Raw genomic sequence first — 25227 nt, forward strand, 5'->3', positions numbered from 1 at the left:
AATCAAATCACAAAAATGAAACTAGCACTAAAAAGTGATTCTATTCCTATTGCAAAATATTCATAAAATAATGCCTTTTCCATCCAAATCTCTTAATACTTAACTCAAAAAGGAGGACAGGGATCAGATATGAGAGGCGAGAATAACACTTGCCAGACAGGTCTTCATGTTTTTGCTTTTTATTTTGTGTCTAAACCAAAAATAAAAAACAGCATGCCTAAAGTCTAAGAAATCTAAAGATAGTGCTTAAGCTATGATCTTTATGGCTGAATTATTTTTCCTTTACTTGATGTAGTGACGAGAGAACAGCTGTAGCCTGATGTCATGAGTAGAACATAATATTTGTGCAATGCTGCAGAGCAATCTGGTGAGGCCCTGAGGGAGCATCTGACCTGCTCTAGGCCTCAACAATGCCAAAGAGGTTATCACCACGTTGAGTAAAACATCTGTAAGAACAAACAAATACTTGGAGAGGTATCAGTTGTAGATTTCTGCTTATCTTGCAGTTCTAAAAAGTAAAGATTAAAAATTGAATTTAGACAGTGCTCAACAAACATTTGATCATTTCTTAGACGTTTCATCACTGTAGCTATGCTTGATTTGTTCTTTTCCCACATACAGAGTAACTACCTATGAAAGGCACACACAACACTAAACAAAATTCAAACATTAAAGAATTATGTGTGCTTGGATCCAAACAATATTATGTAACTTAAACATAAAAGATTTGGAATAAAGGGGAAAAATACTACAGTCTATGCGAATCTGACTTCTGTCCTTTAGGGATGTAAAGCTGTCAATCACCACACATTTCCTGGATACCCCAATGAAAATTTTATTTTTTCTTGTTCAACACCCTTCTTCCATGGAAATGAAATCTCTGAATAGTCTTGGTTTATTATTTGCAATGTTCACTAAGAACCTTCAAGGCAGAGTCTCAAGCATATTGTCCAATACAAAACTTGAGGTTTTATCTTTCAAATATTTCAGATATTTCTTCTCAGTGCACAACATAAGCAGGCAAAAGTCCTGTTAGCCCACTCACCACACATGTCCAAGCCATTTCAGTTTCAAATAATGGAAATCTTAAATGCTTATCATTCATATGCCTCATAATCAACTTCTGATATCAGTGTAGTTCTCAGTGAATAATTAACATTGATAGTCTTAATTGGCTTATAGTGCTATTAGACTTTACCATGAAACCCAAGGGCCAAAATCTTCACAAGCCATAATGAGAGATGTAAACATTCTTCAGTTATTTTTCCACAGAAGAATTTGATAATTTATTAATGAAGAGCCAAAGTCCTACGTCATATCACCTTCACCTCTATTCCCAATAGTGGTTGTGAAGTGCTCAGAATACTGTGAGGACTACCCTAATTATATGGTATTTTATATGAAAAAAAAAGTGGTACGGAATATCTTTTTTTTGCAATGATGTTCAGCTGATCAATCAAAAAAGTTATTCTCCACAATAAGATCACATCTATCCAGCATGCATTTTCCATTCTGGGAGAAGGAAACACAGTCCTTCCTCCAGTCTCAGTTCATATAATGGATTAGTACGAAAAAAAAATTAAAAATTGATGCCACTCCCTGTTTCAATAGAAAGCCATGACACTCTGGCCCAGGCAACAACTTGCTCACTTAGCTTTGACAACCAGGATTAATCCTATATAAGCACCTGACCCAAGCTAGTTCCTTACATGCAAACAGCATCTGCTCTAGGCCTTTCTTTGATATATTAAGAAAAAGATCCTTCTCCACCCACAGAAAGCACAAGTTAGGAAACTACTGCCTGAAAATGAAGTGAAGACAAAGCAAAACTAAGGCAATAAAAAGGACAGACTCCTTATAATAATAAAATCAGGAACCTGACCTAGTCATGACTCATTACTCAGTCAGGTTCAACACTGGACCTTCTGCATTGTTTGACACAATGTATGAATTGAACAATTAACTTTGATAAAGACTACCAACAAATGGAATCAGCAGAGAGTCTACACGTCACTAGGCAAAGTGCCAGAGTTAAAGATACATAGCAAAATTCCTACTTTTGCAACTGTCCTAGCATCTAGTTGGAAAGACAAAAATAAACACAAAAAATAATTAGAAACACATGACTCGATTTAATCCTAAATTCTGTATGACTGCAGAGAACACCAACACAAGCTGATATTAAGCAAGATTTCACATTAAAAAAAGAAGAAATTCAGCTGAATTTTTGCAGGGTAACTAGCCTGTGACTGCCTGGAGAGCAGGCAAAAGGGTATTTGGGGAAGGGTGAACTATTCAAGCGAAAATTCAAGAAAATGCATATTGTGCTGCAGAAACGCACAACGTAATCAGTAACTCAACCTTCAAATGTGACGTCAAGAGATATCAGCAGTCGATACATCATTCCAGGAGTTAAAAGAGTACATAAGTATTTCTCTAAATTAGGCATATTCTATAGGTTTAAATCTCCTCTAGAAGAGATAACCAGATTAGCATAACCATGAGTTTAAAGTCCGCTTGGAGAACTAATAAGAATCGAAAGATTAAACATGGTCTTTCTATTTTCTACACTTGCGGCAATGCTCTAATCCAACCAGCTCTTCCTTCCTTCCTTTGTAACAGCTCAGCTATAACAGGCTATTGAGTCTAAATCTCACTGCACACATTCACCAAGCTCTTAGTTTAAAAACCTAAACAAAAGGCAAGCACAGGAAGAAATAAACATAAAGAAGCAAATGGAGCCATAAAGTCATTCAAATCCTCATGAGGTGAGAAGTTTATAATCGAAACTATTAAACGCATTTTCTATTTCCAGTGTGGTTTTAGCCATTCACCATGTGCATTAAGAAATTGGGAAGAATTTGGGTTGGCTCTTGTTTTGCAGCAGGAATGCAGTGACCATGTCCCTCTTGGCCGCTTTGGAGAGGTTATTGTTTAACTCATTAGAATAAAGTGAGTGTTTTGCTTAGCTTTTTTAAAAAAATGTTTTTCTTTCTGTGAAATAAATATGAAACTTCATTGGTGATTATTCTTAACTTACACTTCCAGTTTGTAATACATCTCTCAGGACTGGGTTGTTTTCTGAAATGTTTATGGAGAAAGAATCAACATAATGTTTGACTTGAATGCTTTTCCATTTGCACAAAAAAAATTTATGAAATATCTTACCACTGATTCCAACTTAAATTTTTATTTCCATTGTTTGTTGGTATGGCATACATACGAGGATATTTTAACAAGTTTGTGGAAATAAGATTAAAAGATAAGTTTATTTGCGCATACAAAGTTTTGAAATCCATGTATGGTTATTTTATACCATCGATTTTCCATGAGCTTTTTGAAGATTCCTCAAAGTTCCATCTGAAATTAATGTATTACAAAGCACCAATGATACTGTCTTTTAAAGGATCTCTCTTCATACATCTCAGTTAACAAATTTGCATGTCAAAAGCAGTTTCCACTATGGTTGCTGTTTTCAGAATGAAATTAAAATACAGACTTAGTTGTCATTTGTATCAAGCCAGAGAAGAGAAAAAAGAGTTGACATATGACTACCATGCTTGTCCTATGAAAGGATCTCATTTTAGCAAAAAGCCCTAAAAAGTAAAATCCTACACTTAAGTTTAATTTTCATTCTTGACTATTTAATGAAATGTATTGTTTCCTGACACAAGCAAAACAAACAATTATATTCTATTCCCATTTAGGGAAAAGTAGCTTTCAGTTCTACATTTAAATGTGTTTTCTAAGTTTTATGTCTCTTGCATGGTAGAGCTGAGACATTTTAAAGACCCATTTAGCATACGGCTTGGTGATAACCACTGCCATTTCTTCAACTTGAGGAATAAACAATTATTAAAGTGAAGTTTGAATAAGAGTTCAATATTGTGTGAAACACAAAGAACAGAAAGGAAAGGACACGATGGCTTCGGATTTCTCAGGGAAAGTATGGTGAGCAAAATAAGTCTCCTGCAAAGATACCCATGACATGATTGCTGGAACACTGTCCCTTTGTCTGACAAATAGACTTTCAAGATGTAAGAGTTAAGGACTTCAAAATGAGGAGGTTATCTTGAATTATCTAGTTGCAGTGTGATCACAGGGTTTGTGCAAAGTAGAAGAAGAAAACTATGAAGTGATGGGATGAGAAGAGTTGATCTGCCAAAGCAGCCCGGGAGATGGAGGAAGAGAACCAGGAGCAAAGCACAAGGAAACAGACTCTGCTTCGGAAGCGTCACTTCTAAACATGGCCCATGAAACCTCGAGCACCATGAGATGACAATGTGAGCTTTTTTTCTTTTTTTAACCTACTGGACTTTATATAAGGCAATACATTCTTCATAAGCCAGTAGATTTATGAAAATTTGCTACAAAATAAAGAGAAAACTAAGATACTGTGTCCCAGTGGAAGTTGTAAAGTGTAATTATTGCAGCCCCTCTCGCTCGCTCACTCTCTCATGGAATAGAGACACTTTAAAAATCGAAGAGATTGGGCCCGGCGCCGTGGCCTAGCAGCTAAAGTCCTCTCCTTGAATGCACTGCCAGGATCCCATATGGGTGCTGGTTCTAATCCCAGCAGCTCCACTTCCCATCCAGCTCCCTGCCTGTGGCCTGGGAAAGCAGTCGAGGACGGCCCAAATCTTTGGGACCCTGCACTCGCGTGGGAGACCCAGAAGCAGTTCCTGGCTCCTGGCTTCAGGTCAGCGCAGCACCGGTCGTTGGGGTCACTTGGGGAGTGAATCATCGGATGGAAGATCTTCCTATCTATCTCTCCTCCTCTCTGTCTATCTGACTTTGTAATAAAAATAAGTAAATCTTTACAACAAACAAACAAACAAAGTCTGTTTCTTCTCCATGTATTGAATTCTACCCATTTAAAGGATGCAAGTCCAAAAATGTTTCTGGTAACATTCACTTATGTAAGTATCGAATGTGATCTCACTTTCTACTTTGTAGTATTAGAGCAATTTGTTTCCAAGCATTTGGTTTTTGGTGATAGTTTTATTTTATATCTTTAAATTCACATTTTAAACCATTTGTGACAAATGAGGCCCCCTCTTTATTTTTGTTGTTGTTTGCAGTTTTCCCACTCAAATATTAATGGAGTAACTACAAATAATTCTTAATAACCAAGGTGAACATTCAAAGTGTTTGGTGCCACCCCTGGGTACAACTATGAAGTTAACTGCTCCCACCCCACATAGAAAGAGTAACAGTAGATTTGGAATTGCTGAGGGAAATCCTGATTTTCTGTTCTTTTTACAGCTATTATTAATATCCACTTTCATTCTCAAAAGCATTTTTGCTCACATGATACACCCACACAGAATTTTGGATTGTGGTAAGAACAGAAACCAGAAAGAAAAAATCCAATTATGTTCCAGCCAGTTATAGAGCTAAGCAGCCCCCAACTATCCCACAGAGAGGTCCTGTTCTCCGCTCCTACTCTGGAATAGTCAATGGTTTTTGAAGGTCCCTTAGAAGGTTGACATTTTAGTGACATACAGTTTTGGATACATGAATTGAAGTTGAACACGGTTTAACATTTGTAAAGAACAAATTCATAGATCCTGATTGTCACTGTGACTCTAACCAGCAGGTTTAAGAACCAAAGTTCTCTAAATGAAAAGAGTATTCAGAGTTCTCATAGGAGTTAAAGTAATTATGACAAAATGAGAGAATTCATTTGTAATTATTTTTGTTATTTTCTGAATAGAATAATAAGGAACATGCCATTTGAATTCTTCAGAGCAATAAATATGTGTTACTTTTACAACTGTTTGGAATTAAAAATGTGATGCCTCTTGAACTTCTTGATTCCTAACATCTATTAAATTGACTAATCAGTGCATGCGTTTTAAAATTTATATTCATTTTCACAGCTGACTGATTGAAATGATCAGCTCCATAAATGAATGTCAGCGGTGTCTTAACAGTAATAACTTTTTACTGCAAAGTAAGATTTTCCTCTGTATGTAATGAGTAGAATTATTAAATGTAATCTGATATTATGTTTCATTACTGGCAGCTTGTCATAAAAAAGGAATTAAGGCTACAAATTTTCATTTATTTTCATAAAGTAGATGTACGTTTTCACTCATTTGTAGAGTCTAATCTCTTTGAGTGTAGTTTTAATTACATTACATCATTCAATACAGGGTTGAGAGTTCATGTTCCAAAACGTCCCTCCCAAAGCCCCTCAACTTTAAAGGAATCTGGGGAAATATTAACTTTGACTAATAAAACTGTAAAAAATGAAAACTATTAAATGCACATCTTGGCACAAGATCACTCAAGTGTTTGGAAATTTTTTTTTAATGAAACTATACAGGTTATGTCTAAGTCACTAATTTGAATAGGGCCCAAGTCAGTAGTAACATGAAAAGGATTATTTTTTGTTGCCATTTTAAAGATTTCTGTCATTAGTCATGAATACTGAAGTATCAGTTACATTAAGATTATTTAACAACTCTGGTGGCAACCCTACAACATTTAGAATGAAACAAAATGCATCTGAGCAAATTATTGGCCAGTTAAACAGGCAAGGAAAATTCTTCATTGACCACCTCCAATTTTTCTTTCACCGTTTCCTAAGGCAAGTATTACATCAAATCACATCACATCACAAATAATAAGTTAATGTGCAGTTGTTTCTGTGTATTATGTCAAGAATAAAGACAATTATCATCCTCCTTCCAGTACAAAGCCTGTTAGGGGCAGAATGTTGTACCACACACTACAAAAGCTGCCAGACACTGGTATTATTATTTTTTAATTATTTATTATTTAACTTCAGTAATTACATTGTATTATGTGACACAGTTACATAGATACTTGGGTTCTCCCCACCCCTCCCCAAACCCTCCCACCATGGTGGATTCCTCCACCTTGTTGCATAACCACAGCTCAAGTTCAGTTGAGATTTCCCCATTGCAAGCGTATACCAAACATAGAGTCCAGCATCTTACTGTCCCGTCAAGTTCAACGGCTTCTTAGGTATACCCTCTCTGGTCTGATGACAGAGCCAGCAGAGGATCATCCCAGTCAATTGAAAGCTCCAACATACCATCAGCAAAAATTTACATCATTATGGAATTAATTGACATAGTAATGAGTAACCAATATGTTAAAAGTAAATGCGGGTTCCCAGCCACCTTCTGTGACCACCTCACCTATACTTCAATTTTAGTTTATACACAACATATAACATTCAAAACATAACATGTTATACATAACATCATATCATCTTAAATTAAGGCAAACATGTGGTATTTAACCTTTTGGGATTGGCTCATTTCCCTTAGCATTATGGTTTCCAGTTTGGCCCATTTGGCCACAAAGAACTGCATTTTGTTTTTTTTAATAGCTGAGTAGTATTCCATGGAGTAGATGAACCATAGCTTTCTTATCCAATCCTCTGTTGATGGGCATTTTGGTTGTTTCCATGTTTTTGCAATTACTGATTGTGCTGCTATGAACATAGGAGTGCATGTTGGTTTCTCATAGAACAAGTGTTCTGGATATATTCCTAGGAGTGCTATTGCTGGATCATACGGTATGTTGAATTTGAGTTGTTTGAATATTCTCCATACTGATTTCCATAGAGGCTGTACCAGCCTGCAGCCCCACCAGCAGTGGAGTAGGGTTCCCTTTTCCCCGCAACCTCGCCAACAAGTGTCGTTGGTGCTTTTATTCATGTGGGCCAGTCTTACTGGCGTTAGGTGGTACCTCATTGATGTTTTAATTTGGATTTCCCTTATTGCCAGGGAACTTATGTTTATTTGCCATTTGGGTTTGTTCCTTTGTGAAGTGTCTGCCCATTTCCCGTGCCCATTTCTTGAGTGGGTTGCTTGTTTTGACATTTTGGTTGTTTTGTAGCTCTTTGTATATTCTGGATATTAGCCCTCTATCACCTATGTCGTGTGCGAAGATCTTCTCCCATTCTGTGGGTTGCCTTTTTACTTTGTTGATTGTTTCTCTAGCTGTACAGAAGCTTCTTAGTTTGATGAGGTCCCAATTGTTTATTTTGGTCTTGATTTCTACTGCATCTGGAGTCTTTTTTAGGAAGTGAGGGCCTACCCCTAAGTGTTCCAGTGTGTTTCCAACATTTTCTTCCAAAAGTTTGAAGGTTTCTGGATGTAGGTTTAGATCTGTTATCCATTTAGATCTGATCTTAGTGTATGGTGAGAGATGTGGATCTATTTTTTTGTTTCTGCAGGCTATCAACCAGTTGTCCCAACAGCATTTATTGAACAGACCTTCCCATTTACCTGGGTTGTCGTTTGTCTTTTTGTCAAAGATTATTTGGCTGTATCTGTGTGGGTTTCCTTCTGGCGTTTCTATTCTGCTCCATTGATCTTCCTCTCTATCTTTGTGCCAGTACCACGCTGTTTTGATAACCACTGCCCTATAGTATGTCCAGAGGTCCGGAACTGTGATTTCCCCCTGCTAACTTCCTGTTCTTCAGGATAGTTCTAGCTATCCGTGGTTTTTTGTGCTTCCAGATGAACTTTTGGATCATTGTTTCCAGTTCCATGAAGAATGTTTTGGGCAATTTGATTGGGATTGCGTTGAATGTATATATTGCTTTTGGCAGTATAGACATTTTAATGATATTGATTTTACCTATCCAGGAGCATGGGATGTTACTCCATCTTTTGAGGTCTTGTTCAATTTCTTTTTTAAGATGAAAAAGGCAACATAACAACAGACACCGCATCCATTAAGGCCATAATTAGAAATTACTACAAAGCACTGTACTCCAACAAATCAGAAGATCACCAAGAAATGGAAAAGTTCTTAGACTTCTACCACTTGCCAAAACTTAGCCCAGAGGCAACAAACGACCTGAACAAACCCATAACTGAAGTAGAGATTGAATCAGTGATTAAAGACCTCCCAACAAAGAAAAGCCCAGGCCCAGACGGCTTCACTCCAGAATTCTACAAAACATTCCGAACAGAGCTGACCCCAATCCTCTACAAACTCTTCAAAACAATAGAAAAAGAGGCAACCCTTCCAAACTCATTCTATGAAGCCAACATTACCTTAATCCCAAAACCAGACAGAGAACTAACAGAGAAGGAAAACCTCAGACCTATCTCTTTGATGAACATTGATGCTAAGATTCTCAACAAAATCCTAGCCAACAGAATTCAAAAACACATCAGACAGATCATTCATCCAGATCAAGTAGGATTCATCCCTGGAATGCAGGGATGGTTCAACATTCGAAAATCTATAAATGTGATACACCACATCCAAAAACTGAAAAACAAGAATCACATGATAGTATCAATAGATGCAGAAAAAGCTTTCGACAAAATCCAACATCACTTCCTACTAAAAACCCTAACCAAGGTAGGCATAGATGGAAAAATCCACAACATAATTAAAGCCATATATGAAAAACCCAACGCCAGCATCATACTGAATGGAGAAAAGCTGGAACCCTTCCCACTGAGATCTGGAACAAGACAGGGATGTCCACTTTCTCCACTACTATTCAATATAGTCCTAGAGGTACTCGCTGAGGCCATAAGACAAGAAAAAGAAATCAGAGGAATCCAAATGGGAAACGAAGAAGTCAAGCTCTCACTATACGCAGATGATATGATTCTTTATGTAGAAGAGCCAAGAGACTCAATACAGAGACTGCTAGAACTTGTACGAGAGTTTGGTAGAGTGGCAGGGTACAAAATTAATGAACAAAAATCAACAGCCATAGTGTATGCGAACAGCCCCAAGATGGAAAAAGACTTAACCAGCAAGATACCATTCAAAATAACAGAGAAAAGTATGAAATATCTGGGAATAAATCTAACCAAAAATGTAGAAGACTTATTTGAAGAAAACGACACTGGTATTATTAAATGTGTTCTGCCTTCATGAAAACTCATTTATTAGAAGTTCTAAGCATGCCCAAAATTCAATTCCTGCAAAGATAGTCAGGATGTTAAAGATTTTTTTCATGAAAATGGAGGCTCCAAAGTAAATAGTTTTACATGTCATCTCTGTCTAAATTCAAAAGGCAGCACAAAATCCTAAGGACATATAAAAGAAATTAATGACCGATTAGATCAATCTATCATCCCCATACATTTTATGCTTCTCTTCACTCTGTAATGAGGGAAGTAAACAGCTGCATTTAAGTTTTTTCAACATCAGAGCATCTGTAGTATATATTAAAATCAAATTTTAACATTTAAGATTTATTTATTTTTAGATTTATTTTATTTTTATTACAAAGTCAGATATACAGAGAGGAGAGACAGAGAGGAAGCGGAGCTGCTGGGGCATTAGAACCGGCGACCATATGGGATCCTGGCACGTTCAAGCGAGGACTTTAGCCACTAGGCCACACCGCCAGGCCCCCAAATATCAAAATAAATTTCTAGGCTAGGCTCCAAGGATAAACCAGGGGACATCCCGCTTAACTGAAATGCCTTCTTATAACACCCAGACAACCTCACATCTACTTATCACAGGCATGTAAGACCTTCATTTAAAACAACAAAAAAAATTATCCTTATTCAATATGTACTAGGTGCTCTTTGCTCAGTACCACCATCCAAGCACTGCCTATAAATTACATCACATATCTTTCAACACAGCTATCTGTGAGACAGGTACTGCTAATATTGTCGTTTGAGGCCAGGTTGGAGGAGTAGTAAGCTAATCCTCTGTCTGCAGCACTAGCATCCCTTACGGGTACCAACTCTAGTTTTAACTGCTCGACATTTGATTCAGCTCCCTGCTAATGTCAGGTGCATTCTCAGGGGAGGCAGGGGAAGATGACCCAAGTCCTGGTTCCCTGCACACACGTGGGAGACCTGGACGGAGCTCTTGGCTCCCAGCTTCAGACCAGATCAACTCTACTCATTGTAGTCATTTTGAACTAATGGATGGAAGATCTCTCTGTGTCTCTCCTTCTTTCTGTAACTGTTTAGGGTAAAAAATACATTAAAAAAAGTACTGTTTGACAGATAAGGAAATTTAGGGTCAAAGAAGAAATGAAGACCATGCAAATAGCAAGTGCAGAGGCTGGCCATCAAACCAAATTTTTAGATTCCATTTACTTTTATTATTCTATTCCCTCTGGGGATGTGTGATTTTGTCAAGGATCAATGTTCTCTAGTTCAAGACTGTGGCAAATGACCTGACACTAGGTAGGAATATAAATGAATTTCAGTGGGCATCTGAGGACTGAAGAGAGCTATTTAACATCAATATTTTAAGCTCAGTTGAAATAATTGGGGGACTAACTGGGTTGAAAAGCAGAAGAAAGATTGTTCAGAATACTTTGTTCCGTCTCCACACCTCCACTTGGCAGCCCTGTGCTGGAGTAAGTACTTGATTATTCCGTACCTCAACTTCACATCAGCAACCTGGGATTATTTGGAACATTATCTTGAGTACATCAGACACATAGTACAAGCAAATGTGGGCTGTGGTTTCTTTTATTATGTTGTAATTTCTGAAAGAGAAACCTGCATGAGACTAGTAACTCATCAGATGACTGTGAAAAAATCATTTCAGAAAAATAAGAACACGTAAACTTGTCCAAGTGTTCAAAACAGAGCCAGGGTGTTTGGGCAAATTGTCTAAATAATCTGACCTGTAGGTACCGATTAAACATTTCTTGATTATAACAGCCCTTTCTAGATGACAATGTGAACAATTTATAGAGAGGCCACATTTGTAATCAGAATCACATATGTGCTTCCGACTGAGGACAAACCTACATTCCTACGCTCATTTTCCCAATGTTGATCTTATCTTTTTCTTATTTGTTAATTCCCAGCTGGTTTTGACCTCTACATATCTTCTCTACCCTTACTTCAATGTTCTCTTTGGCTTTATTACCAACTTGAGTTCCACGGCATTCTGAAGATTTTGACATTAGCCCTCATTTTCAGCAGCTCTGCCAACTTTTCTCTGTATTTGATATAATAAACTTAGAAGCTAATAAAAAATGAGTCAATATTCAAATTCATATCTCCATAGCAGAAACAAAATATGTAAAGGACATATAAGCTGACCTTGTATAATGGCAAGCAAAAAAGAAAGCTGATTCTAGAATTCCTTGAACTCGGGCTCAACCACAGCAATTGGATATCAAATACCAAATCATGCCAAAGGCTGCTAAGTCCCATGAAGACTTCAAAACTTGCTGGTATGAAACTTGACTTAGTTATTTTTATTTGAAAGGCAGATTTTATAGAAAGATAAGGAGAGACAGAGAAGTCTTCCATCCAATGATTCACTCCCTAAATGGCCACAGCCACCAGAGAAGAACCGATCAGAAGGCAAGAGCTTCCTCCAGGCCTCCCCCAGGGGTGCAGAATCCCAAGGCTGCTTCTTTCCCAGGCCATATCCAGGGAGCTAGATATGGAGTGGAGCAGCCAGGACTTGAGCTAGCACCCGTATGGGATCCCAGCACCGCAGGTGGAACGTTAACCTACTCGGCCAGCATGCTGGCCCCGATAGCATAAATCTCTTAGAAATGCCACGTATGTCCTTTCTCAACTATTTAGCATTTCTTTGTGATAAATGCAAGTTGATCTACAAAGATGTGACATCAGCTGGGTTATCACATGTCATTTTAAAATCAGTTAGTGGTTTCAAATGTTCTGGTATTGTGTTCTGACACTGAGAGAAAATTTTAATACCCCAGCTGCAGCTGACTTGTACATCTTAAATACCACTTTCCCTAGGAATACCAATAGCTTCTAGACTCTATATCTGTGAAAATACCTGATAACCAGGGAATATGAGTCCCTGATTTCATTTTACTGGATTATAAATGGGAATCTATGCTCTGCTTCCTGGAGTAAGCAGGACAGTATGGAGCCTCCGTAGCTAATCCTGGATTGGTACATCTGAAACAATCTACGTGCTTTGCGATCCACAAATATTGCATTGCCTGTTGTTACTCTTGAGAAAGAGCTGTTTTTTTCCTGATGCACACATTATTTTAATATTACAACTCAATGCTTCATAAAAATGATACAATCATTCTAGGTAGACTGTCTCCATGGCTTGCCAATTCCAAATTTGTTTTAGTCAGCAAGCACACACACACAGTAAGACAAGAAATACACACTTCAATGTGAAAAATAGCAAATTCTATAGAACAAAATGATGAACATCAGTGATTCCAGGTAAAGGGTATACAAATGTCCATTGTACTGTTCACTCAAGTTTTCTATTGCTTTCAAATTTCTGAAATATAAAATTCTCTTATTGGATTGGATCATGGGTAGCACATACAGCGGATTTTATAAAAGAAAGTCCCATGATGACAATTTAAGAAAGATAATGTTCTGACATATAAGTAGTGACGATCTCATCAACAGTTAGAAATGTAAACCTATGAGACAATGACGACTGTTGTTGGTGAAAACACGTTATCAGCATCCACATCAGCTCCCAAACTGTCATTCGGGAAGTCACAGCCATGACAAGCTTCATCCCAGTTTCAAGGATACCCAGCCATGCAGCAAACATGTGCTCTGGAGCCTTGGCTTTGCTTCCCTTGGGATAAATTGGAAGTTTTCAATAATTAAATCCCATGGAGCACATCAATGTACAACACATCCTGCAATGCACTCTTCAGCAATCTTAACATGGATCTAAAAGTGTTTCTCATTTGTACACCATTGTGGATTGGGCACTGAACCAAGCCCCTCTTTTTCCTTAGTACTATTATCCCTATCAATACCACCATCACTAAAGACATTTTATTAATCAGTATATTCAACCAATGATTAAACATCTTGTTACATAGAAATCACCAGTTAGGCCTTTCTTTTTATATTATTTTTTTATTGCAAAGTCAGATATACAGAGAGGAGGAAAGACAGACAGAAAGATCTTCCATTCACTGATTTACTCCCCAAGCAGCCGCAACAGACAGAGCTGCGCTGATCCAAAGCCAGGAACCTGGATCCCCTTCCAGGTCTCCCACAGGGGTGCAGGGTCCCATCATTGGGCCGCCCTTGACTGCTTTCCAGGCCCCAAGCACAGAACTGGTTGGGAAGTGGGGCTGCTAGGACATGAACCAGTTCCCATATGGGATTCCAGCACGTGCATAATGAGGACGTTAGCCACTGAGTACCACACTTGACCCAGTGGTTTTACTCTTTCCTACAAGGTAAAACACAAACATTTGCCTGTAGTGTGGGGATGGTCCAAAACACGCAACCCAGACATTTCCACTCCCAAGTACACGTGAGGATCATTTGAGAGACTTGATAAAACTTTGAAGTCCCAGGACCCTACTTCCAAAGATTCTGAATTAGTAGGATTAGGGTAGGATGCCTGTTTTTAAAGTTTTTCATAAGTAAATTTGCCAAGTGTCTAAATACATTGAAATACTTATGACATATTATCAATTCATACACATACACACACATATAATGTATATATGAAGGGAACAAGTTCAATGTATTTCATATTTAAATGTTAAAAGCATAATGATACTCCTTACCCTATACTCCCACCTTCCCTCAATCCCACGCTCCTTCGAGGTTTCCCTGTTCCTCTTGTTTGTGGAAACTATTTGTTGTGGGTTGAATGGTCTTTCCCACACATACCCAAATGCATATTGTGAAACCTGCTACTGTTGTGCCTCAGAAAATGACTCTGCTTGGATGCAGGGCCTTTGCAAAGGTGATAAAGTTAGAAGGAGGTCAACTGGGTGAGCCTTAATCCACCATCACTGATGTCCTTTTAAGAAGAAATGTGAACACAATGAGGGAACAGAACCATCTGTGAACTTCGGATGGAGTCTTGGCACAGATTCTTCCTCCTAACCCGAGGCAGAAGCTAACCCATCCATACCTTGATTAGAACCTTCTGCCTCCAGAACAGTGAAAAAATTAATTTCTCTTTAAGTTACCCAGTTGTGGTACTTTGCCATGATATACCTAGAAAGCAAATGCGTTATTCTTTTTGATTATCATGTTTTGTAATTATATATAAGTGCACAACTTAAGATCTAAGCTAAATGTCCAACTCTTCAGCAAATTTCTACGTATTTTAACATAAAAGTGCCAGATTTTCCCACACTGGAATGCATAATGAAGTCATCTTTTGCCCAGTCCCTTACGACAGTCACTTTTGGTGTTGACACTAGAAATGGTACCAATAGTGTGTCGGTTTGTGTGACCAGAATACTGTGAGGTGAGCCATGTTTCCTGAACTGGTAAGAAGCCCTTGAAATTTTTCCAAGCAAAGGTTTAGCTTCCCTTTGATGGACACAGCAATTGAAATCCTGAAAACCTCTGTGTATATTACAATACTGTTAATGAGAATTAGACTCTAGGCTCCAGAGATTTTAAGTGTTTCTTTGCTATCAATGGCTAGAGATCCACATGAAAGTCATGATGGAGTATAGAATAATTCTTTCTTTTTTTCTGAAGATTTATTTATCTTTATCGGAAAGGCAGATATACACAGAGGAGGAAAGACATACAGAAAGATCTTCCATCCACTGATTCACTCCCCAAGCAGCCACAACAGACAGAGGTGCGCTGATCCAAAGCCAGGAGCCTGGGGCCTCTTCCAGGTCTTCTACAGGGGTGTGGGGTCCCAAGGCTTTGGACCATCCTTGACTGCTTTCCAGGCCCCAAGCAGGGAGCTGGATGGGAAGTAGAGCCTCCCGGATACAAACTGGCACCCACATAGGATTCCGGTGTGTGCAAGGTGAGGACTTAAGCCACTAGACTACTGCACCAGGCCCAGAATAACTCTTTATTATGAGCAACTGACTGCCTTATGTCTTTCAGAGCATCTAGCATCATTGGTCTTTTACCCGTTAAACACCAGCAGTGGTCTCCTGTTGTGATAGCCTCAAACGCCCCCAACTTATTTCCTAATTGCCTGCTGGAGGGCAATACCAACCTCGTCTAGAGACACTATGCTAAACTCTTTCATTCTCCCACTATGAGCAACTTCTTAATTGCATTGGCCTTTCCTAGTGTTTTTGTAGATATATTAAGCCACCTAAAAAAGAGACCTTAATACGAAATTAGTATATCAATATTTTTGCAATAGATACACACAACAAGAAGTTTCTAAGACCTCTAAATCACCATGTAATTGGACCCATAATATATTTAGGCCAATAATTTTACACACACTTTGTATGTAGTTGGAATTATTCTGTGTATATTTTGCTTCACCTGGCAATGTTTCCCATTTTCATCTATTTTTTCAGAACTCACAAACACAGCTAGTTCAAATTCCATAAGTGAATTGTTATGAGAACACAGTCAATTTCTTGCTGTCTATGGATGCTTTTGTACTACAAAGGGGAGTCAATGTGACTAAAGTCAATGTGACCACATTGTCTAAAATACTATCTGGTCATTGACAGAAAAGGAGTGTAGAATACTGATGCAGAACACATTTCCTGGGCTATGCGAACTACCTAGCAACACACAACTAGGCATCACGGTGGCACAGACACACACACTGCAGATTCAGTGTGCTGGACTACACCTGTGGTATGCATTTACTGGAAAAGTCACTTTTCTCCACTAAAATTCCACAAGAAAAGTACATATTCCCAGAGCAAGAAGATCTGTATGGTTTTGTTAACAATAATGATGAGAAAAAGAAATTGACTGACTTGAAATGATCAGTTTCTGTGTAATTTGAGGGAGCCTATAAATGTCAGTGGAGTTACGGTTGTCATTACAGACACTAAAATTTGTCTACCCCAAAATAACAGCGTACTATTCTATGAGTCAACCCTTAAATACAAACAGAGTATTGGTTGGCTTACTTAAGAACAAATGGTAGGAGCAGATTTTCATGTTTGTATTCACACCAAAAGCATCATTTACCTTTGATGGAGGAGCAAATTGAACACATTCCAGCCATACGGTTAAAAAGAACTTTCCACATATGGTGCATTTTTTCCCCCGAGAGATTATGCTCCTGATCTGTGGGTACAATTCTATGGCTTGAGTTACGAAAGAATTTTCTTCAGTTAGCTGATTCATTACAAATCTTGATGCTATTTCCTAAATTAGTGAAGAAGAATATGGTTCCTCAGATTGGCAAAATTTTCTTTTCTATGATTCCCATTTCACTAAATCAAATTTTTTACTTGTTCTTTATGTTCTGTTAGAATAAGATTTCGTGGAATGCATGACAGGCTATATTCCAAATGACCTACATTGTAAATAGGGTTGGTTACCACTCACGTAAAAAAAGCAAGTAATATTTCTGTCTCAAATATAGAAATCCAATTATAATATATTTATATGACATATTTTATAAAACAAAAGATAGTGTAGGCTCAAATTTGGTATTTTGGTGAGTAAGGACCATATGCATATTCAGTTGGAATATAAAAAATTGAATTTGTCATATTCACTAAGGTCTAAATCCTTACTACTTAAATTGTGGCCTTCGTACCAGTAGAATGACTTGGGAACTTGTTCACAGGATCCAAGATACACTCTTGATCTATTGAATCAAAATCTCATCTTAATTATGTCTTAGCTCATCCGTATACACACTGAAGCTTAAGACATTTTTCTAAATTATTTCCTGCATTGAGTAACTAACTATGCCTCTCTTGCTGGAGAGAATTAACTGCTATGAATTAAACCTCTAAGTTCAATCCACAGATATTTTGGAAATTTTCATTCGCACAATAATCATCGAATATTAATAAAAAAGATAATGAGAGAACGGAAGTTGTTTTTCACTGGGGCCATCAACAGTACCATTCTTAAACAAAAATATATTATATGATAATTAAAATTAGATAATCACTGGCCAAACCAAAAACTAAAATGAAAACAAAAAAAAATTGTCTTTTTCCCTAAATACTCTTCATTGCTTATGCAAGTAACATGGAAGTTCTGTACAAAAGTTACATAAGCATTGCTTGAAAATTTAACAGTGTATGGGGATAGTTTATTTGGCATATTTTTTCCTGGCTGAGTGAAAAGTTTTCTAGTAGTATTAAGATAATCCAAATCAAATCTTACTAGATATCTTTGAGTAAACATAACCACCTACTTACTTACACAACTACTTACATGCATACTTAATTCACCCCAATTAAAACCTCTAAAACTGTTCAAAAAAACCCACAGAATTTTAACAATTACCATGCCCCCATTCCCTGCTAACCTTTCATTTCCAGTTAACAAGGATCTGGGAAACCCAACTGTATACAGCCAATAACCCTGAGTAATTCGGTTCAAAGTCTGACCATCCAATAACACCCTCCTGCCCAGTGAAAATCATCCTGAAAAGATTAACTAAAAGCACAAATCTTATCAGGATTTCCAAACCAGATGTCAACTGTTATCTTCCCCAAGTATTTAAGCAAGCAGGTGTTTAACTACAGAATTTCAATGGTGAGCTCTCACAGTAAAGCTACAGGAAACTCATGTTCAGCTCCCCAAAGAAATTGTAAAAATCTGCTAATTGGGATATGACGTTTTCCACAAGTCATTTCTGAGTGAAACATATTTATTATACTCAGTGTATCTCTTGGCAATTCTTACATCATCTATTATTTATATTTTATCCTACTTGCTATCATTCTTTTGTTCTTGAAAGAATAAACATACCAATAAAATATAAAGTAAAATTTTCTTTTGTGTCTATCATTTGGGACACCTCTTAAAGTTACAATCAGTGCACTTTTGGATAATATACAAACTACTGAAAGCCAATTCCAATTCTATTCAAAAGTCAAATAAAAAGTCTTTTATGGGTTGGCACAGCACATCAGGCTAACCAACTGCTAATGATGCCATCATATCATGTGGGAGAAACCGTTCAAATTCCAGCTGCTTCACTTTTTTTTTTTTTTGAAAGGTAGAGTGGCAGAAAGAATGATGAAGGTAGACTGAGATCCCCCACCTGCTGATCCACTCTCCAAATGGCCTCAACATTCAGGATTGGCCAAGCTGAAACAAGGATCCCAGAGATTCCTTCAGGTCTCCCACTTCAGGTCCAAATGCTTGGGCAGTCCCCTGCTGCTTTCTCAGGTGCCTTAACAGGAAACTGGCACCCATGTGGGATGCTGGCAAAGCATGTGATGTCCCAGCCCACTGTGCCACAATGCCAGCCCCACATTCCAACTCCCTGATATTGCCTCTGATAATGTGGAAGATGAACCAAGTACCTGGAATCTTGCCACCTGTGTGGAAGACCAGTCATCTAACTTCAAAGTGATTCAGCCACTGTGGTCATTGGGGGATTAAAGCAGTGGATAGAAGATACTCTTTCTCTCTCTCTCTCTCCCTCTCTCCTTCTATCATTCTGCCTTTCAAATAACAAATAATTTTGAAAATTTTATGAATACAAAATTTATTTTGAATAACTAGAATATTAGCTAAGTGGAGCTCAGACAGAATTTGAATTTACTACCAATAATAAACTGGTTTTACGTTATTTTGAAAGCATCCTCTTACATGTGATTTCTATATTGAATTATGAGATGACACATATATATTTGTACAAGCATAGAAGAAATAGTACACTTTGGACCTATTCTATAATCAATGGTTATTATGTGTCTTATAGACAGTAAATATATCATCATAAGCAAAGATTCTTAGATTTAGCTGAGAATGGGGACAAGTCTTGTCAAGCTAGAACACAGAGACACCTGAAACACCTGGGGCTGGGAGTGGACCTGTAGGCACCCCTCTGCTGGGCTGCAGCTCCCAACAGTAGGCACGAGAACCAGGACTGGATTGGACCTGGCTGGAAAACTGTGGTCTGGATTAGTGGGGTCAGTTGTGCTGAGCTAGGCTGCAGTACCCATTGGCATGTACAAAAGACAAATGGGATGAGGGGCAGAATGGATGAGATGGCTGCACATACTGGCAGGCACAGGAACCCAGGCTGGGGATGGGCCTGCTGGGGGTTATTAGGAGTTGCTCTGACTAGACAACAGCTCCCACTAGTGTGTGTGAGGGCCGAGTTTGTGGTGCACATGTTTAGCCTGGGCTGCAACATCCATTGGTTTGCACATGAGATGAGGCTGGGGACAGAACTGATCCAACAACTAACAGTATATGTGTAGGCTGACGTGGGTGACAGGTTGAGCTAGACTCCCCTTTGGCTGGCACACACAGTAGTCAGGTCTGGTCACCTCAGATGAAGTTTTTTGGGGCCACCCCCATACTGAATCGTTGGACTCAGAGCTCCCAGTCATGGGGAAAAATCACAGGATCTATGGTCTGAATATGGATTGCTTCTGTCAGAACTGGGCCTTCTCAGTTGCTGCAATGGAGGTATGCAGTGGATAGTAAGCCCTGATGCAAGGGGGGGATATGGCAGTCCCTTGGGGCCTGCAGAGGACATCTGGTACCATAGCAGAGAATGGAAAGCAGAACAAATTGAACAACTCTCCTAGTCAAACTTTGTTAGCAAGTATTTGGGCAAATAGAGACTCTAGGGTGAACTTTGTCAGTCAATAGAACTTGGAAGGATTACCTCATCCTTGGAGCAATGAAATCAACAGCATTTCATAACTCTCAAAACCACTTGAGCAGAAGAACCCTCAAAGCATGCTCCACATTGGGGACCGTGAGATGATATTGATGACTGTATCCCTTCCCTGGTACTGATGCAGTTAGGATGCAGGATTTGGCTTCTCCCATTCTGTCTTCCCTTCCCCCAGATACAGGAAGAAGAAAAAAAATGAAAATATGGTCTCATCCACCTTCCCCTATTTCTCGACCCTTCCCACTGATAAGTGTTCCACATGGGCATATACCCTTCACAACTGTATAATTATCATCAAACTCAAGTTTTGAAAACATATCATATCCTAGCTATCTGATTTTCATCTCTCTGATTCCATTTGAGTAAGTCCTTGAATTCTCTGATGTTAGATATCTTATTTATAAAATGGAATTTTTTCCAATGTTATCACATGGAATCAGGGAAATAAAATTAGGTAACATTGGCAAAACATTTATCTTGGCCTCCGCTGATGCAATAAATTCTCACAGTGTTCTATATATTTGCAATCAGCATTAAATGTTATTTAATAAATCTTCAAGATGAAAATGTCTTTTTTAAAAAAAATCTTACCAAACATCCTGTATCCCAGCTTTAAAATTCTATGAAATCTAAGCTGTTTAATCAGAAATGTCGATGAAATGTGTAGAAGAAACTACTATAAGTACAAGCATTGAAATTTGTAATCAGGAGTTGGCATTGTGACACAGTGGATTAAGCTGCCACCTGTGAGGCTGGATTCCAAGCTGCTCCAATTCCAAGGCAGCTCCCTGCTGATATGCCTGAAAAAGCAATAGGAGGTGGACCACGTTCTTGGAATTCGGCCTTCCCACCAGCGACATGGCCAGTTCTTGGCCTTCCCACCAGTGACATGGCCAGTTCTTGGCCTTCCCACCAGTGACATGGGAGCCCAAATGGCCCATCAGGCTTCAGCAATTTGGGAAATGAACCAGCAGATAGAGGCTTGATTTCTCTCTATTTCTCTTTCTCCCTTTCTCTCTTTTTCTCTGTCTCTCCCTCTCTCCATAATTCCTTCAAATAAATAAACAAATCTTTTTAAAAAACAAATCTTTTTTTAAAAGTAAAAAAAAAACTTTTCTCACATTTCTAAGAAAAAAAATCTTAGTGAGACCTTCAAAAATACCCCAATTATCTACATATGATAAGGAAAAATACCATTTATAGACCTTAAAATTTTGAAAGTCAGATGAGATAAATATTTCTCTGTCATCTTGATTGTTGGACTATGCCATGGGGCAGTAATCTTGCCCTTTAAGGACTTTCTGTAATACCAGGATTGTATTGGATTATCTATTCACACAAACACTTTCCCAACACAGGACTAAACTGACTCCATTTCCCTCATCTTTCTACATCCTGTTCTGAGGCAATATTCCAGCTGGGATCTGAGCCCAACTGTGTGAACTGACACTATTGTCCCAAAACTATCTCTGTGAATACTTGAACAAGTTGAACCTCTCTGGGTCTCAGTCTCTGTCTAAAAGAAGGGAACAATAATAGTGTTTATATTTTAGGTGTACTAAATGACTATTTTATTTCTTTCTTACTCAGTGTTTGGAACATCGTCTTGCCCACAGTAAGCTAAAAAAAAATGTTAGCTACTATTATCACTCTGATTTTGTTAGTGTAAGAAGAAAAATAGGTTAAAAGGATTAAGCAAATTACCTATTATAGTTATGAATCTACTTTCAATTAAATTACCACTGAGATATTTACTCACACAAGAGTAAAAAATGATGCATTTTCTGAAAATATTCGCTGTTTTGAAAATGTCTAATCATATTTTAAAAATCAATAATTTCTTGGCCCAAGAATTTCATTCACAGGAACAACATGAAAATGAGCTAGTAATTTAATATGAGGCATTTTACAAAGAACAAAGCAAAAGATAAAATAAAATAAAATAAAATAAAATAAAATAAAATAAAATAAAATAAACATCTTGCAGAGGATAAGTAGTTAAGTATATGGCAATGTCAACATACAATAATGCCTTGTTCTCCAAAAACTATAGTCTAGGTGTTGCTACTAATTGTAAAGATATTCACACTCTTTGCGTGAAAAAGCATGTTTCTACATAGTGCATAGAATTTGAACCCAGATTTAATTTTTAAAAATTCTCGATGCATGCAAAGTGCCAAAATAAATAGAATGTGTATGATATGACTGCAAATTAAGTTTATAAATATTTTTCATTAACATTGACTAGATTTTTTTCTAGCTTCTCTAGTTGAGCTTGTATCATTAGCAGCAAAATAATCTTGACAACACAATACATTACAATTTAATTGAACAATACATTGTTCAGTTGTATTTCCTCCATATTGTAAAAAAACTTTAATGCAACAGGGGAAACTTTTTTAAAATTGTTTTTCAACAAGTGAGAAGTATTCGGCCAAGCAAATTGAATCCCACATAATCCTTCAAAGTCTTATGGTAATCCTATATTCTCAGCAGCTGTGAAGCCAAATGCATCTGGAAAAGTCCAAATTCTTTCCATACAGTAACACAGAACACTTTGTAAGTTTTACTTGTTTTTACCAAAGGAGTTTTCTATCTATTTTCCTATTCCTTCTATTAATGTCATCAACCTGCTTTATGAAAACAAATATGATTCCTGGATAATATTATTTCATCCAGTAGAGATGGGTACAAGTGCAAAGAATGAACAGGCAATAACTCTGCTAAAGGTATAACAGGCATATCTTTATATAATACTGGAAAACAATATCTAGACTATACTGAAAATGAATTCCTCTACTTTTCCAGGTCAAAGAACATTTCGATTTTTCTGATTTGCTAACTCTACAAGTAAGATAGGATTTCATGGATTACGTAAGCAAATCAAAGAGATTTTGTGTGGAATCTGCATTGCCAATAGACTGGGATTACCTTAATCATTTGATGACTTGGCAAGAATAATTTAAAGGAAAGCTATTAAAACTTAAATGAGGACTTTAATTTGAAGATGTATGTGGAACAGTTAAGCCTTCACCTGTAGACTCCAGATATCTTCCTGCTGTATAGTCACAATTGGTGTCATTAACAACAATGGATTATCCTCACAGTAGAACTCTCTCAGCTTTAGATTCTGAAACTTTTAAGATAAAATAAAAATCATATTGTGAACGAAATAGTGTAATTAGCCAGTAATGCTATCATCATTAAAATTAGACTGCAATAGGAGAATTAAGATAGTGGAATAGGGTAAGGACATGTTTAACAGATGGAGAAATATTACCTAGTGTGAAACAGAGAGGGCACATTCCAGGAAATAGGAGTGGACAGAACAACAGCAGAGGGGTACCTGGGGACTGACAGACACAGGAAAGCAGCAGACACAACGGTATAGTGTTGCAGTGACTGACACTCCAGCAGTATTCAGCAAACGGCAATCCAAATTGCACCTGCTGCCAGAACTTCACCAAAACCAGGTGGGAAGGGACGTTCACTGGGAGCTCTGGCAGTGAACACAGACAAAAAACTGTCCATCGTGCTGGTCTGTTTGATTAAGCAAGGAGCAGAGACAGAAGAGCTGATCCCAAACTGGCAGTGCAGGCACAAGGTGGATTTACAACCCAGTACATGCCCTAGAGCCAAATAAGGCACCATTTTGTTTAAAGAGGCAAGGGCTATGGACAGGACTGCACATGCACTGAGTTGGGAGTGAACTCATTGCTGGGTCAGCAAACTGCAACAACATGGCATCCTACAGGTTCTACCCAAGACAGTTCCGGGTAACCCTCAGACCTGAGGGCAAACAGATTAAGAATCCCAGTAGTGGCACATCATGTGTCATTTTGTAAAATGTGGCAAAGAATTTAAGACTGCAGAGGACAACAGTGAGTTGCGCATGCACTGAGCTCGGTGAGAACTCACTAAACTCAGTCATTGTAATGGTCCCACAGGAAAATAATACTGACCATGACATTGCAAAGGTCAAAATAGGTCTGTGAGACACCCAGATCTAGTGACCAACAGGTTCCAGCAAGATCACCACCAACAAAAAACTAGCTATATAGGACATCTGGAGTCTCTCTAGTCCTGACATCTGCTCCAAATGCAAGTAGGAGACAAGTTATACAAACAACAGTGCAGCCTCAGCACGGTGTCACAGAAGGTGGGAAATGGTGAGTCAGGTGCTGGGGCTACAGAGAACATGGTGAAAATCTAACACAAGAACCCAGACCTGGAACTTGCTGGAGAGCATGGCACAAGTGACTGCAAACAAGCCATGTGCCAACTGCAGTATGTAAAATTGAACTGTAGACCTGTGGGTGACACAGCTTAGAAACCTGCCCCACGGAGAAGAATATGATAAGCAGAAGTACAATGACCAAGAGCAAAAGAAGAGACAAAGGCACAGTGAATATCAATGAAGACTCCCCTGCAAAGGAACAAAATCCTTTGCCAACCTCAGAGTTCACTGAGGAAGATATTGAGAAAATGGGGGATACAGAATTCAAAACACTTGTTATAAAACTTCTTATCAACAATGAGAAGCACATAAAGCAGGCATTCAAGGAATTCAAGCAATATGTCACACTGGAAATGAATCAAATGAAAGCTGATATATCAGAAATGAAGAATACGGTAGAGCAAATTCAAAGTACAGTGGAGAGTCTCCAAAACAGAAAGAAGAAGGCAGAAGAAAGAATCTCAGAATGGGAGATATTTCCTGTCACCAGGGGGAAA

The 25227-nt window shown here is 38.1% G+C and overlaps 1 protein-coding gene across 3 annotated transcripts in view; it reads right to left on the bottom strand.

The window, feature by feature from the left end:
• Positions 1 to 218: 218 nt before the first annotated feature.
• The window catches only part of LRRC69 (leucine rich repeat containing 69), a 96209-nt gene continuing 71200 nt past the window's right edge, over positions 219 to 25227 (bottom strand). For 2 of the 3 annotated variants that reach the window (XM_004597243.3, XM_058668807.1), the window contains exons 6-8: positions 23528 to 23629; positions 16854 to 17033; positions 219 to 508 (exon numbers count right to left, since the gene is read on the bottom strand). In XM_004597243.3, the coding sequence (XP_004597300.2) occupies positions 398 to 508; positions 16854 to 17033; positions 23528 to 23629 (393 nt within the window). In that variant the 3' untranslated portion in view covers positions 219 to 397. The remainder of the gene's footprint in view (positions 509 to 16853; positions 17034 to 23527; positions 23630 to 25227) is intronic. The other variant, XM_058668806.1, reaches the window with a different exon arrangement.

The sequence above is a fragment of the Ochotona princeps genome, chromosome 9 (assembly GCF_030435755.1).
Source record: "Ochotona princeps isolate mOchPri1 chromosome 9, mOchPri1.hap1, whole genome shotgun sequence".
Lineage (NCBI taxonomy): Eukaryota > Metazoa > Chordata > Mammalia > Lagomorpha > Ochotonidae > Ochotona > Ochotona princeps.